This window comes from Phoxinus phoxinus, assembly GCF_949152265.1.
Source record: "Phoxinus phoxinus genome assembly, chromosome: 2".
Classification (NCBI taxonomy): domain Eukaryota; kingdom Metazoa; phylum Chordata; class Actinopteri; order Cypriniformes; family Leuciscidae; genus Phoxinus; species Phoxinus phoxinus.
This window is the reverse complement of record NC_136877.1, coordinates 53,371,964-53,390,792: the sequence shown is the minus strand read 5'-3', so window position 1 is coordinate 53,390,792 and position 18,829 is coordinate 53,371,964. Positions and strand designations below refer to the sequence as shown.

The window sequence follows — 18,829 nt, the reverse complement described above, 5'->3', positions numbered from 1 at the left end:
CATATACAACTGAAGAAATGACCACAACTCATTCAACATCTACAACAGAACATACAACAACTACTGCCCCTCTAACAGCGACAACACAACTTACATCAACAACTGAAGAAATTACCACAACTCCTTCAACATCTACAACAGAACATACAACTACAACTACTGCCCCTCTTACAGCAACAACACAACTTACATATACAACTGAAGAAATGACCACAACTCATTCAACATCTACAACAGAACATACAACTACAACTACTGCCCCTCTAACAGCAACAACACAACTTACATATACAACTGAAGAAATGACCACAACTCATTCAACATCTACAACAGAACATACAACTACAACTACTGCCCCTCTAACAGCAACAACACAACTTACATCTACAACTAAAGAAATGACCACAACTCCTTCAACATCTACAACAGAACATACAACTACAACTACTGCCCCTCTAACAGCAACAACACAACTTACATCTACAACTGAAGAAATGACCACAACTCATTCAACATCTACAACAGAACATACAACTACAACTACTGCCCCTCTAACAGCAACAACACAACTTACATCAACAACTGAAGAAATTACCACAACTCCTTCAACATCTACAACAGAACATACAACCACAACTACTGCCCCTCTAACAGCAACAACACAACTTACATCTACAACTGAAGAAATGACCACAACTCCTTCAACATCTACAACTGAAGAAATGACCACAACTCATTCAACATCTACAACTGAACATACAACTACAACTACTGCCCCTCTAACAGCAACAACACAACTTACATCTACAACTGAAGAAATGACCACAACTCATTCAACATCTACAACAGAACATACAACTACAACTACTGCCCCTCTAACAGCAACAACACAACTTACATCTACAACTGAAGAAATTACCACAACTCCTTCAACATCTACAACAGAACATACAACTACAACTACTGCCCCTCTTATAGCAACAACACAACTTACATCTACAACTGAAGAAATTACCACAACTCCTTCAACATCTACAACTGAAGAAATGACCACAACTCCTTCAACATCTACAACAGAACATACAACTACAACTACTGCCCCTCTTACAGCAACAACACAACTTACATCTACAACTGAAGAAATGACCACAACTCCTTCAACATCTACAACAGAACATACAACTACAACTACTGCCCCTCTTACAGCAACAACACAACTTACATCTACAACTGAAGAAATGACCACAACTCCTTCAACATCTACAACAGAACATACAACCACAACTACTGCCCCTCTAACAGCAACAACACAACTTACATCTACAACTGAAGAAATGACCACAACTCCTTCAACATCTACAACAGAACATACAACCACAACTACTGCCCCTCTTACAGCAACAACACAACTTACATCTACAACTGAAGAAATGACCACAACTCCTTCAACATCTACAACTGAGGAAATGACCACAACTCCTTCAACATCTACAACAGAACATACAACCACAACTACTGCCCCTCTAACAGCAACAACACAACTTACATCTACAACTAAAGAAACGACCACAACTCCTTCAACATCTACAACTGAGGAAATGACCACAACTCCTTCAACATCTACAACTGAGGAAATGACCACAACTCCTTCAACATCTACAACTGAAGAAATGACCACAACTCCTTCAACATCTACAACTGAAGAAATGACCACAACTCCTTCAACATCTACAACAGAACATACAACCACAACTACTGCCCCTCTTACAGCAACAACACAACTTACATCTACAACTAAAGAAATGACCACAACTCCTTCAACATCTACAACTGAGGAAATGACCACAACTCCTTCAACATCTACAACAGAACATACAACTACAACTACTGCCCCTCTTACAGCAACAACACAACTTACATCTACAACTGAGGAAATGACCACAACTCCTTCAACATCTACAACAGAACATACAACCAAAACTACTGCCCCTCTAACAGCAACAACACAACTTACATCTACAACTGAAGAAATGACCACAACTCCTTCAACATCTACAACAGAACATACAACCACAACTACTGCCCCTCTAACACCAACAACACAACTTACATCTACAACTGAAGAAATGACCACAACTCCTTCAACAACTACAACTGAACATACAACCACAACTACTGCCCCTTTTACAGCAACAACACAACTTACATCTACAACTGAAGAAATGACCACAACTCCTTCAACATCTACAACAGAACATACAACCACAACTACTGCCCCTCTAACAGCAACAACACAACTTACATCTACAACTAAAGAAATGACCACAACTCCTTCAACATCTACAACTGAGGAAATGACCACAACTCCTTCAACATCTACAACTGAGGAAATGACCACAACTCCTTCAACATCTACAACTGAGGAAATGACCACAACTCCTTCAACATCTACAACAGAACATACAACCATTACTACTGCCCCTCTTACAGCAACAACACAACTTACATCTACAACTGAAGAAATGACCACAACTCCTTCAACATCTACAACAGAACATACAACCACAACTACTGCCCCTCTAACAGCAACAACACAACTTACATCTACAACTGAGGAAATGACCACAACTCCTTCAACATCTACAACAGAACATACAACTACAACTACTGCCCCTCTTACAGCAACAACACAACTTACATCTACAACTAAAGAAATGACCACAACTCCTTCAACATCTACAACTGAGGAATTGACCACAACTCCTTCAACATCTACAACAGAACATACAACTACAACTACTGCCCCTCGTACAGCAACAACACAACTTACATCTACAACTAAAGAAATGACCACAACTCCTTCAACATCTACAACTGAAGAAATGACCACAACTCCTTCAACATCTACAACAGAACATACAACCACAACTACTGCCCCTCTTACAGCAACAACACAACTTACATCTACAACTGAGGAAATTACCACAACTCCTTCAACATCTACAACAGAACATACAACCACAACTACTGCCCCTCTAACAGCAACAACACAACTTACATCTACAACTGAGGAAATGACCACAACTCCTTCAACATCTACAACAGAACATACAACTACAACTACTGCCCCTCTTACAGCAACAACACAACTTACATCTACAACTAAAGAAATGACCACAACTCCTTCAACATCTACAACAGAACATACAACCACAACTACTGCCCCTCTAACAGCAACAACACAACTTACATCTACAACTGAGGAAATGACCACAACTCCTTCAACATCTACAACAGAACATACAACCACAACTACTGCCCCTCTAACAGCAACAACACAACTTACATCTACAACTGAAGAAATGACCACAACTCCTTCAACATCTAAAACAGAACATACAACAACAACTACTGCCCATCTAACAGCAACAACACAACTTACATCAACAACTGAAGAAATTACCACAACTCCTTCAACATCTACAACAGAACATACAACTACAACTACTGCCCCTCTAACAGCAACAACACAACTTACATCTACAACTGAAGAAATGACCACAACTCCTTCAACATCTACGACAGAACATACAACCACAACTACTGCCCCTTTTACAGCAACAACACAACTTACATCTACAACTGAAGAAATGACCACAACTCATTCAACATCTACAACAGAACATACAACAACAACTACTGCCCCTCTAACAGCAACAACACAACTTACATATACAACTGAAGAAATTACCACAACTCCTTCAACATCTACAACTGAAGAAATGACCACAACTCCTTCAACATCTACAACAGAACATACAACTACAACTACTGCCCCTCTTACAGCAACAACACAACTTACATCTACAACTGAAGAAATGACCACAACTCCTTCAACATCTACAACAGAACATACAACCACAACTACTGCCCCTCTAACAGCAACAACACAACTTACATCTACAACTGAAGAAATGACCACAACTCCTTCAACATCTACAACAGAACATACAACTACAACTACTGCCCCTCTAACAGCAACAACACAACTTACATCTACAACTGAAGAAATGACCAAAACTCCTTCAACATCTACAACTGAAGAAATGACCACAACTCCTTCAACATCTACAACTGAGGAAATGACCACAACTCCTTCAACATCTACAACAGAACATACAACCACAACTACTGCCCCTCTTACAGCAACAACACAACTTACATCTACAACTGAAGAAATGACCACAACTCCTTCAACATCTACAACTGAGGAAATGACCACAACTCCTTCAACATCTACAACTGAAGAAATGACCACAACTCCTTCAACATCTACAACAGAACATACAACCACAACTACTGCCCCTCTAACAGCAACAACACAACTTACATCTACAACTAAAGAAACGACCACAACTCCTTCAACATCTACAACTGAGGAAATGACCACAACTCCTTCAACATCTACAACTGAGGAAATGACCACAACTCCTTCAACATCTACAACAGAACATACAACCACAACTACTGCCCCTCTAACAGCAACAACACAACTTACATCAACAACTGAAGAAATTACCACAACTCCTTCAACATCTACAACTGAAGAAATGACCACAACTCCTTCAACATCTACAACAGAACATACAACCACAACTACTGCCCCTCTAACAGCAACAACACAACTTACATCAACAACTGAAGAAATTACCACAACTCCTTCAACATCTACAACAGAACATACAACTACAACTACTGCCCCTCTAACAGCAACAACACAACTTACATCTACAACTGAAGAAATGACCACAACTCCTTCAACATCTACGACAGAACATACAACCACAACTACTGCCCCTTTTACAGCAACAACACAACTTACATCTACAACTGAAGAAATGACCACAACTCATTCAACATCTACAACAGAACATACAACAACAACTACTGCCCCTCTAACAGCAACAACACAACTTACATATACAACTGAAGAAATGACCACAACTCATTCAACATCTACAACAGAACATACAACAACAACTACTGCCCCTCTAACAGCAACAACACAACTTACATCAACAACTGAAGAAATTACCACAACTCCTTCAACATCTACAAAAGAACATACAACTACAACTACTGCCCCTCTAACAGCAACAACACAACTTACATCTACAACTGAAGAAATTACCACAACTCCTTCAACATCTACAACTGAAGAAATGACCACAACTCCTTCAACATCTACAACAGAACATACAACTACAACTACTGCCCCTCTTACAGCAACAACACAACTTACATCTACAACTGAAGAAATGACCACAACTCCTTCAACATCTACAACAGAACATACAACCACAACTACTGCCCCTCTAACAGCAACAACACAACTTACATCTACAACTGAAGAAATGACCACAACTCCTTCAACATCTACAACAGAACATACAACTACAACTACTGCCCCTCTAACAGCAACAACACAACTTACATCTACAACTGAAGAAATGACCACAACTCCTTCAACATCTACAACAGAACATACAACTACAACTACTGCCCCTCTTACAGCAACAACACAACTTACATCTACAACTGAAGAAATGACCACAACTCCTTCAACATCTACAACTGAAGAAATGACCACAACTCCTTCAACATCTACAACTGAGGAAATGACCACAACTCCTTCAACATCTACAACAGAACATACAACCACAACTACTGCCCCTCTTACAGCAACAACACAACTTACATCTACAACTGAAGAAATGACCACAACTCCTTCAACATCTACAACTGAGGAAATGACCACAACTCCTTCAACATCTACAACTGAAGAAATGACCACAACTCCTTCAACATCTACAACAGAACATACAACCACAACTACTGCCCCTCTAACAGCAACAACACAACTTACATCTACAACTAAAGAAACGACCACAACTCCTTCAACATCTACAACTGAGGAAATGACCACAACTCCTTCAACATCTACAACTGAAGAAATGACCACAACTCCTTCAACATCTACAACTGAAGAAATGACCACAACTCCTTCAACATCTACAACAGAACATACAACCACAACTACTGCCCCTCTAACAGCAACAACACAACTTACATCTACAACTAAAGAAACGACGACAACTCCTTCAACATCTACAACTGAGGAAATGACCACAACTCCTTCAACATCTACAACAGAACATACAACCACAACTACTGCCCCTCTAACAGCAACAACACAACTTACATCTACAACTGAAGAAATGACCACAACTCCTTTAACATCTACAACTGAGGAAATGACCACAACTCCTTCAACATCTACAACAGAACATACAACTACAGCTACTGCCCCTCTTACAGCAACAACACAACTTACATCTACAACTAAAGAAATGACCACAACTCCTTCAACATCTACAACTGAGGAAATGACCACAACTCCTTCAACATCTACAACAGAACATACAACTACAACTACTGCCCCTCTTACAGCAACAACACAACTTACATCTACAACTGAAGAAATGACCACAACTCCTTCAACATCTACAACAGAACAAACAACTACAACTACTGCCCCTCTAACAGCAACAACACAACTTACATCTACAACTGAAGAAATGACCACAACTACTTCAACATCTACAACTGAAGAAATGACCAAAACTCCTTCAACATCTACAACAGAACATACAACTACAACTACTGCTCCTCTTACAGCAACAACACAACTTACATCTACAACTGAAGAAATGACCACAACTCCTTCAACATCTAAAACAGAACATACAACAACAACTACTGCCCCTTTTACAGCAACAACACAACTTACATCTACAACTGAAGAAATGACCACAACTCCTTCAACATCTACAACAGAACATACAACCACAACTACTGCCCCTCTAACAGCAACAACACAACTTACATCTACAACTGAAGAAATGACCACAACTACTTCAACATCTACAACAGAACATACAACTATAACTACTGCCCCTCTGACAGCAACAACACAACTTACATCTACAACTGAAGAAATGACCACAACTCCTTCAACATCTACAACAGAACATACAACCACAACTACTGCCCCTCTAACAGCAACAACACAACTTACATCTACAACTAAAGAAATGACCACAACTCCTTCAACATCTACAACAGAACATACAACCACAACTACTGCCCCTCTAACAGCAACAACACAACTTACATCTACAACTGAGGAAATGACCACAACTCCTTCAACATCTACAACAGAACATACAACCACAACTACTGCCCCTCTAACAGCAACAACACAACTTACATCTACAACTAAAGAAATGACCACAACTCCTTCAACATCTACAACAGAACATACAACCACAACTACTGCCCCTCTTACAGCAACAACACAACTTACATCTACAACTGAAGAAATGACCACAACTCCTTCAACATCTACAACAGAACATACAACCACAACTACTGCCCCTCTAACAGCAACAACACAACTTACATCTACAACTAAAGAAATGACCACAACTCCTTCAACATCTACAACTGAGGAAATGACCACAACTCCTTCAACATCTACAACAGAACATACAACCACAACTACTGCCCCCCTAACAGCAACAACACAACTTACATCTACAACTGAGGAAATGACCACAACTCCTTCAACATCTACAACAGAACATACAACTACAACTACTGCCCCTCTAACAGCAACAACACAACTTACATCTACAACTGAAGAAATGACCACAACTCCTTCAACATCTACAACAGAACATACAACTATAACTACTGCCCCTCTAACATCAACAACACAACTTACATCTACAACTAAAGAAATGACCACAACTCCTTCAACATCTACAACTGAAGAAATGACCACAACTCCTTCAACATCTACAACTGAAGAAATGACCACAACTCCTTCAACATCTACAACTGAACATACAACTACAACTACGACTGAACTCAGCATCCGAGAGCCCTCACAAACATCTGTAACTGGTTTCAGCACATCAACTCTACAGGGAACATCTACAATGCATGTGCTGGTTACCAACCCTCTGCAAACGCAGGTACTTCTTTCTACACAGCACAAGCAAAGCACAAGCTACACTGTACTTTTAATGGCTGAGGTGTGTGACCAAGCATTAGACTTTTTCAGAATATAATACAGGTTGTAAAATAGAAAGTTACATGGCCTATCCATAAAACATAGATTGTGCACACGGTCACACACAAAGACAAAACACCATCAGACTAACACACATGACACTAAAATAATGGAAAATACATTAACCCTCTGGGGTCTGAGGTGTTTTCTGGGTCCTGGAGGTGTTCTGACATGCTCTAACATCTGTGCTTATTTCTGTTACTTGTGACATTTTCATGGCTAAAGTCTTATTACACTGCATTCAGCACAAACTCTGCTACATTAATATGTCAGCAGCATGTATGTAAAATTTTGTTGTTTTGAGATAATAACATTTATGCGCGGTTTATGAAAATGACAATAACAACTCCAGTTGTCACTGTCACTGAAATGAGGTCAAGAAACCCAAACTGATTATTTCTTCAAAAGACTTTTGAAAATTGTATCACGTAGCCTAGAATATTTGCTCCTAAACTATGTGAAAATCACCTTGACTACTCATTCAGTTAAGACAATATATTGATTTAAAATTTGTAAGACATGTCTTGTGTAAGAAAGCTTTATGCGAGTAGGCGTTAACCACCCATGAATATTGAGTGTTTCACAGCTGAGAGAGATAAGGAGCTCCTATTAGGAGCTCTCAGGGCCTATCATTATGAGGAACCTTGCACAAAGAATGAGGAGATTTAAAAAAGAATGGCTTTTTGATTGTTTGGATTTATTTACAACACAACAATCCAAAGATACACAACACATGGCAAAAAAAGCACATTATTTAACACACTGAGCTATAGACAGAGACTTAACCAGTCACACACATTTGTGCCATTCCTGAAACATAGTGCATACCTGTCATTTCCCAGGTGTTTGATTTTTCACTTTACCTCCTCATGCTCATGTTGAAGTCAGCAGGACGGGTACCTAAAAAAAATATATATATCTATATAAAAAACCTGTGAACATGCTGATATCAAGAGAAACTGCATGATTTTGGGAATACATTTTAGATTTGTTCTGGTTAAAATTCCTTTTTAAAATTTAAAAAATACACACACACACACACACACAACACACACACACACACACACACACACACACACACACACACACACACACACACACACACACACACATATACATATATATATATATATATATATATATATTTGTTGTGCCTTGTAGGCTACCTGCAGGGCTGAATAAAATAATAAGAACAATAGTATAGCAGGCATCGTTAAAAAGGAACACTTCAGTAACACTACACTAGAGGAAAACATATTGATTATCATATGTTACTTCAAATGTTTACAATCGATATGACGTTATAAAATGAGATTGGAGTAAAATCATGGTGCGTTTTGCTTTTCAAACGCACGTCGCGCGACTGACTCAAACTCTCACAGCGCGTGCAGGGAACATTCACTGAAGCATCGAGCAACAGTTCAATGCCAATATGAAGTTTATGCAACAATAACACTAACTAATATAATTCTTACCTTAAAATCTTTCTTGTCTTCAAATCGCGTTCTTCTTCTTCTGATGTAAATCCAATAATCTCACAGCGTGTCTTCCAAACTCGACGAACAGCAGAGGACTGATGAAGTTTGGCGCCGCTTTGTTGTTGGGGTAATGGACGCGTTCGCGCGACACATGGACGATTTGCATCTCTATATGTTTTGCGCGTGTGGGTGTGGTCACATTAAAACTAATGAGCAAAGGTTTGAGAACCTGGATATCTTGTTGGTTTTATACAAATTACTTAAACAGAGAATATTTGTTTTCGTTTTGAATCAGATCATTTAAAACTACACACTTAAATGTTTATAAATATATAGAGCTCATAAATGTGTGACAAGTATTCGCTGAGTTTTGTTTATGTTTAGAGACGTGCTCAAGAAAAAAAAAGTTCAGGAGACAGAGAGGCAGAAAGCACACCCTGTTTAATTTCTTTATTTTACAAAAGCCCAACGTTTTGTTTTGATTGTAAGTGGACACATAAAAAGTAGACATCTCACAGATCATTTTTTCATATTTATTAAGTCTGTATGAAATTCTGCTGCATCTTTTTCTGCTGCTTCTCATTCAAGTTAGTGACGAAACGCATTCTGTAGCGCTGTGTGTTCACTGTCGGCTACGGTAGACACATGACGTCACAATATGTCGATCTTCATAGAAGGGGGTGCCCGCGGTTATGTAGATATAAATGACTCATTCTAAGGTAATAAAAACATATTACACATTGCAAGCTAAACACCAGAAAATGTAAATAAATAAATAAACACTGTAATGTGCAATACTGATGATAAAAATGCAAATAAATAAGAACAAATAATATATAATCACATGGTGCATCCCACAGGGACTTCTGGGTAGGGCTTTCGCTGTTAAGAAATATCCCTTGAGGTTATTATGGGTGGCTCAATAGCCTTTTCCAATTTAAAAAAGAAAATAAATGAAAGAGTTCTAAATGAAACCAAGCAATAAGAAAATGCCTTTTTCTAATTTTAAAAACGAAAGAATTCTAAACCATCACATCAAAACAATGTGTAGGCCTAAGTGAAAATACAGAGAATAAACTAAATATTACTGAACCGTCAACGAATTTGAAAGGAAACAGCGCTAGAAAAACCAACATATTAACCTTATGAGGTTTCAGGGAGGATCACATGGGGGTAACAATATTCCTCGCGGCACTGAAAACCCTTTCTGACGGTGTGCTCGTTGCACAAACACACATATATTTGCGCGTGACTTTGGACAGCAGCGGAAATCTAGACTTATTATCGCGCCACCAGGACAGTGGATTGGCGGTGGCTCGTTATCTGCTCGCGCTCTCTTGGGTACGGGCGCTGACGCGGAGGATGTCCGTGACTTCGGCAGGTCTCCAAGAGTCTTTTTCTTTGCTGCATGTGGCACCACCGCTTGCCCTTCGTCTCCAACCACTGATGCACTGGCAGCGGTCTCTTCGTCCTCCACTCCCACCATCTCTTCGATGAGTGCGGATTTTGTTTCCGATGTCCTTTTAATAACTTTCACCATAAATGACGCTACACACTAAAATTACATACAATGTAGGGCGTGGTGATATGGCCCCCAAAAAATGCACACATTTTTCCTCAGGGGCGAGCGACTTGCAGAAAGCTTTCCTTGTGCATGAAATCCCCCATATGCCAGCAAACCAATGAGAACACGGGCCAACAATGACGACACCAACAGAGCGTAGAATACGGTAATACTGCCGCTGTACCCAAAACCCTCCGTAACGCAGAGATTTAGAGACAATTACAGTCGTTTGGCAAATAAATAAATGACAGACGTATATGTATTACCGATATTGTATCAAGCTTTATTGTACAGATCAAACGAGGGAATTTATAGCAACTTATACTATAACTATAACTTAAATGAATGTAAATCATACATGGCTTGAGTATGCAGAGCATTTGCAGCTTAATGGACCACACGCCCCTAGCCTACATCTAGTACATGCACACTGTTTAATCACAAAAAGCAATCATATTAAATTACTCCTTTAATACATGTAATACATCTTCATTAATAATATAATACAATTCGATATGAATATCCCACATTTCTGACACATGGTAAATGATGATGTTATTGACTGTATGGTTGCACACAGTGTCTGTCAACACGGTTTCTTCTGGCTGTAAACTAGTTTAAATCTCTGAGACATTCATCTTCTTGGCTCAATTCAAGCGCTTTCCATTGGATCTCAAAGGAAAAATGTATTGAGGGAAAAATTAATGTGATCATTATCGTTATTGTTTTAAGTCCTAATACAATACAATGCGTGTTAAACCTTTTTTTACCCTACAATATGTTGTAACTCAACCATTTTCATTTTCTTTACAGGGAACAGTTTCAGGACAAGCAGTGACACCTGATCCCAAGCCAATATCAATGGACACATCCGCAATATTTCCAACCACTCAGGAAAGCGATGACTCAATCTCTTCTCCTGAACCTGTGAACACCACATTAGCTTATGAACACCGAGACTCAACTTTGGGTTTATCCATTCAACCAGGGCTAAACGATCCCGAATCGGAACCGACTACAATCACAGGGACCTTGTCAAACCACAAGTCTTCAATACCAGCAGATCTAACAGACTCACCATCACAAAACACCATCACCAGAGAAGGAAACGTTGATAACTCACAACAGGAACCCATGTTTAAAATGATTACCTTTAATTACCCACTGGTAAACCAAGTCACAATCATGACCAGTGTCAAGACCATGACACAGTCACACACTTAAAGGTGAAGTGTGCAATCCAGAGAGCTTCTAACTCACTCTTTGTGCAGAACAGCCAAGAACCGGTAAGAGATTGACAATGAACTAGCGGAGATGTTGACAGACATCTGAACACACAGCGAAGACTATTCCAGTTATTTCAACGTCAGTCAGATGACTAAGTGCTTATAACAACCCAACAAACAAACACGCAAAGACCAAAACAAAAACAAGTGAAACGGGAAACACATTTTTAAGAACCGGTTTCATGTTGCGTGAAGACTAACTTCCATTTCAACAATTTATCAAATATGATATGTATCAAATGTAGAAATATGTTTAATATATTGATCTACAGCACTGTCTTAGGGTTATAGTGATACAGTTTTATGTTAAAGCCTGTCATGCAACACAGACAATCTAAAACCAGACAACATTTCTCTTTTCTACATTCCACCTTCAACCTTTTCAAAGTTGTGAATAAAACGCATAACTGGAGTGTGTTTCACAAGACAATACTAATCCAGTCTTTCCCATCTCATTTATTGTGTTATTTGCAGTTTCTTTGTAATTATTATTATTATCAGTTAAATTTACTTAATTTAGTAATTACTTTACTTAGTTTATTAGCTGTGAATGTACAAGTAAATCCTACACTATTTTTTTTCAGTGGAATCTTGTTTATACTTTAAAAATGTGTATGAATATTGTTGACTCCTACGACAAATTGCTTGTGATTTTCCTCATTTGTAAGTAGCTTTGGATAAAAGCATCCACTAATTTAATAAATGAATAAAATGTAAAGTATTTTTTCAAGAGAAAAGCACATTCTGATTGACTTCAGTCACTTAGCAGATAGATAGACGGATATGCAAACAACTCACAGATTACACTTAGATTGTAGACATACCCTGGTTTCTCAGACAGGCTTAAGTCCCAGACTAAAATACACGTTAGAGCTTTTTTATCTTTATGTCCGTGTAATTGTTTTGTCTCAAGATGCACACCAGTCGTGTTTTTCCTAAGGCACGTTTATAAGAGCTGCTTAATCTGAGGGTTTGATGAGGTTTCACAAGGGTGAGTATGATACCTGTAGAACAACTTGGAGGAATCTAAATTGAAGAATCGTCTTCTGGGAAAACCTCACATGGATTGGATGCTATGATAACATTATGTTGAAAACCTGCAGAACAACTTGCAGTTATTCATCTCGCCGACAACAAAAGCACATGACCAGATGAAGTCTCTTGAAGCTTTCCAAATTCTGCTTGCCTTGATTTAACCCGCCATCTTGGATTTTTCTAAACACTGTTTTGTTCTCCATTTTTCCACTTCTTTTGTTTCTTCTGATCTTGTTTTAAACAAAAAAAAGACAGAAGAGATGATTTTTGACCCCAGATCATACACCAGTGATCATACATCAACTATGCAAGTGTGTATATATACAAGTGGTATCGATCAACTTCAACTTTCAATATCTATATGACGAAAGCCAATGAGGTCCAGTGTGTTCTACAGAAGAAATAATACAGGCTTGGAAAGACATGTTTGACTTTTTGAAATAGGTATCACATTATATGATGATCACTTAAATTAAACAAATGAGCAATAAACGTAATATACACTGCTTTACAAGTGATAAAGCAGCCTACAGCATTATTGGCTGTTTTATAGATGTAATCATGTGAACTAACGCACCTGCAAACACACACACCAGCGAAACACACCCTGTTCACTTAGCTCTCAATGGGATATTTCCATACAGCATGCTCAGCGAGGAATGCATTGTTGTATAAGTACGTATATCCAGTTTGGCTAAAGATGGAATGTAATAAAGAAAAAACCACTCAGAGTGACAACTATGTGGTTTGTGTCATGTGACTCGCAGCTGATAAAAACACTGATTTTGAGGAGAACAGGACTTCACAGAAGTTTATGAAGGGACCTGCAGCTTAACCTGTGTGTAGGATATTACATCCAGACAAGCGATGGCTCGGGTGAGTTTGACTTCTTCAATATTACTATAACCACACTTATTTATACTCAAAAGTATTATTTACCGTACAATATTTCTTAATTTTCTCAATTGAGCCTTTTTTGTTGTTGAGTATCATACAAGAGTTATAACAGAATCAGACTTTATACTCCAATGTCTGACACTTCAACAGCAACTATAATATGGGATTAATTTACGTTTAAAATAAACGTCTGTCATCTAAAATATTTTACATTTGAAGATGCAGTTGGAGTAAATTTATCCAGACATTAAAGATAAATCAATATAAATGCAATAGGGTACTATAATAAATGCAAAATTATTAGGCATGAGGAATTTCAATAATGTTTTACAGCTTCAAATCCTAAATACGTATCTAATTTCACTGATTTTAAGGTTTAGGATAGCATATAAATGATGTTGGCAAAAACACACTTGTAGTGTAATGATTTAATGGCATAATTTTGGTCTCAATATACCGGTCAAAAGTCTGGGATAAGTATGATTTTTTTTTTTTTTTTTTTTTTTTTAAAGAATTTTGCAATTTTAAAAATGATGCTGTCAAGCGACAGTTTTTACATAAATATGCCTGTTTTTAACATAAATAATAATAGTTTATCATAATAATCATAAATGTTTCTTGATCATCAAATCATCATATTAGAATGATTTCTGAAGGATCGGTTATGGTAATGATGCTGAAAATTCAGCTTTGATAACAGGAATAAATTAAATATCACTATGATCACATATTAAACAGCTGATTAAAACCGTAATTATAGATTTTTTTTTCTTCTTCTTTTTTTTAAATAAATGCAGTAGGGCTGTACAATATTGGAGAAACTGACATTGCGATATTTTGTTTTTCTGCAATATAAAAATAATTTCACCAGATTACTTAAAAATCTCTATTCGAAAAGAATGAATAATTCTAGAAAGATTAGATGATTTTGTAGTGGAATAATCTGCATAGAAAATAATAAACAAATGGCAAGCATAGACAAATACAATGGATTAAACAGTGCTTTATGTTTTTCAGGTAAGCCTAATAGTATTTAGGGACAGAATTTGAATAATAAAATGTAAAATAAGTCTTCACTGTATAAATTTAATATAAATACATTTTTGTTAAAGCTACAAAAGTGATTTTCTATTTGTCTTTTGTTCTTTGATGAACATTAATGATGACACAAAGTGACCGCAGCCTAAAAAGACCTAATGCACAGATTCAATGACATTTTCTTTCTCAATTGTTTACGTTGACCCAAGACACGGGTCCAAACCTTTTTTAAAGGTGTCAGATTCAATGTTAAATTCAATATTATGTATTTTTAGGTTACAGTCAAGCTGTCTCAGACTAAAACATTGTATAAATTAACCAATAGTGCTTTTTACAACACAGAGTGTTTCATGACAGCTTTACAGAGATAACAGGAAAATAATGCAACAAATTTCTAAGCAATTTATATAAATACTCCCAGTGAAAAAAATATCAGTTTGCTCACAAAATCAACGGCCCTTCTTATCTTCTTTATGTTTCTTTGATGTGGCCATGGTGGTATCCCAAATTCCTGATAAAAAGCTATGTCCGAACCTTTAATGGTCACTCACTCACTGTTTACCGCTACACCAGGGCTTACACCTATTGCTGCCACCTTGTGGTGATATTGTGATACTGCCACCTTGTGGTGATATTGTGATACTGCCACTTTGTGGTGATATTGCACATTGCAATGTTGATGCTGAGATTATCATTTTGAAGCCCTAAAATGCAGCCTTGGTGAGCAGAAGAGGCTTCTTTCGAAAACATTTAAAATCTTACTGACTTCAAACTTCTAGAAATAGAACTGCAATTATTCCCTTGTTTTCTTGTTATTTATGACAACTACTTTCATCTTAATGTGCACAGTACAAAATGACAAATAATTCTTGATATACAGACAAAAGATGAGTTATCACAGGTTCCTGTGCTGGAAAGATGGTGTTTGTGTTCATAAGTTTTTTCCTTTTTTTTCACTGTAAATGACATGTCAAAATGATCTCAAGATGCCTTTCCTTTAGTCTTTTCTGATCTGATGTATTATATCTTTATAGGTGAGCTATTTGACAGCTACCAAGATGAGTAGAAAAGCACTGATCATTACAGTGTTGAGTTTAGGTCCGTAAGTTACTGATCATGAAAATTCTATATTTATCTTATTACTTAATTAAGTGTGACAGTTACTCCATGATGACTATTACTTTGATTTTTTCTTTGATCTTTTTAACAGCAGTATATTGTAGTACCACTGCTCAATCTACAACTCCAACATCAACTGACTCTGAAACCACAACCACTCAGCCAACTCCAACATCAACTGACACTGCAAACACAACCACTCAGCCAACTCCAACATCAGCTGACTCTGAAGCCACAACAGTTCAGCCAACTCAAACATCAGCTGACTCTGAAACCACAACAGTTCAGCCAACTCAAACATCAGCTGACTCTGAAGCCACAACAGTTCAGCCAACTCAAACATCAACTGACTCTGAAACCACAACAGTTCAGCCAACTCAAACATCAACTGACTCTGAAGCCACAACAGTTCAGCCAACTCAAACATCAACTGACTCTGAAACCACAACAGTTCAGCCAACTCAAACATCAGCTGACTCTGAAACCACAACAGTTCAGCCAACTCAAACATCAGCTGACTCTGAAACCACAACAGTTCAGCCAACTCAAACATCAACTGACTCTGAAACCACAACAGTTCAGCCAACTCAAACATCAGCTGACTCTGAAACCACAACAGTTCAGCCAACTCAAACATCAACTGACTCTGAAACCACAACAGTTCAGCCAACTCAAACATCAACTCACTCTGAAATCACAACGACTCAGCCAACTCCAACATCCACTGACGCTACAACTTCTGAAACCACAACAGCTCAGCCAACTCCAACATCAACTGACGCTATAACTTCTGAAACTACAACAGCTCAGCCAAGTCAAACATCAACTGACTCTGAAACCACAACAGTTCAGCCAACTCAAACATCAACTGACTCTGAAACCACAACAGTTCAGCCAACTCAAACATCAACTCACTCTGAAATCACAACGACTCAGCCAACTCCAACATCCACTGACGCTACAACTTCTGAAACCACAACAGCTCAGCCAACTCCAACATCAACTGACGCTATAACTTCTGAAACTACAACAGCTCAGCCAACTCAAACATCAACTGACTCTGAAACCACAACAGTTCAGCCAACTCAAACATCAACTGACTCTGAAGCCACAACAGTTCAGCCAACTCAAACATCAACTGACTCTGAAACCACAACAGTTCAGCCAACTCAAACATCAGCTGACTCTGAAACCACAACAGTTCAGCCAACTCAAACATCAACTGACTCTGAAACCACAACAGTTCAGCCAACTCAAACATCAACTGACTCTGAAACCACAACAGTTCAGCCAACTCAAACATCAACTCACTCTGAAATCACAACGACTCAGCCAACTCCAACATCCACTGACGCTACAACTTCTGAAACCACAACAGCTCAGCCAACTCCAACATCAACTGACGCTATAACTTCTGAAACTACAACAGCTCAGCCAAGTCAAACATCAACTGACGCTATATCTTCTGAAACTACAACAGCTCAGCCAACTCCAACATCAACTGACGCTACAACTTCTGAAACCACAACAGCTCAGCCAACTCCAACATCAGCTGTCACTACAACTACTGAAACCACAACAGCTCAGCCAACTCCAACATCAACTGACGCTACAACTTCTGAAACCACAACAGCTCAGCCAACTCAAACATCAACTGATGCTACAACTTCTGAAACCACAACCACTCAGCCAACTCCAACATCAACTGACGCTACAACTTCTGAAACCGCTCAGCCAACTCCAACATCAACTGACGCTACAACTACTGAAACCACAACCGCTCAGTCAACTCCAACATCAACTGACACTACAACTTCTGAAACCGCTATGCCAACTCCAACATCCACTGACGCTACAACTTCTGAAACCACAACAGCTCAGCCAACTCCAACATCAACTGAGGCTACAACTTCTGTAACCACAACAGCTCAGCCAACTCCAACATCAACTGACGCTACAACTTCTGAAACCACAACAGCTCAGCCAACTCCAACATCAACTGAGGCTACAACTTCTGAAACCACAACTGCTCAGCCAACTCCAACATCAACTGACGCTACAACTTCTGAAACCACAACTGCTCAGCCAACTCCAACATCCACTGACGCTACAACTTCTGAAACCACAACTGCTCAGCCAACTCCAACATCAACTGAGGCTACAACTTCTGAAACCACAACTGCTCAGCCAACTCCAACATCAACTGACGCTACAA

At 38.4% G+C, this 18,829-nt stretch overlaps 2 protein-coding genes across 3 annotated transcripts in view; both read left to right on the top strand.

Moving 5' to 3' along the window:
* Window positions 1–18,829, top strand: part of LOC306993517 (putative C-type lectin domain family 20 member A) — a 431,197-nt gene that overhangs the window by 239,175 nt on the left and 173,193 nt on the right. The window lies entirely within an intron of this gene.
* LOC306994388 (uncharacterized protein) lies at window positions 6,612–13,258 on the top strand. Its single transcript, XM_079604811.1, has 2 exons — window positions 6,612–8,099; window positions 12,053–13,258. Exons 1-2 carry the CDS (start codon window positions 6,639–6,641, stop codon window positions 12,461–12,463), a joined length of 1,872 nt encoding a protein of 623 aa, XP_079460937.1. The 5' UTR covers window positions 6,612–6,638; the 3' UTR covers window positions 12,464–13,258.

Bases quoted from the DNA above. Each gene is read 5' to 3' on its own strand.
- LOC306994388 (XM_079604811.1), top strand. From the start codon at position 6,639: ATGACCACAACTACTTCAACATCTACAACTGAAGAAATGACCAAAACT. The intron at 8,100-12,052 runs GTACTTCTTTCT...TTTTCTTTACAG, and splicing joins CCAACCCTCTGCAAACGCAG to GGAACAGTTTCAGGACAAGC.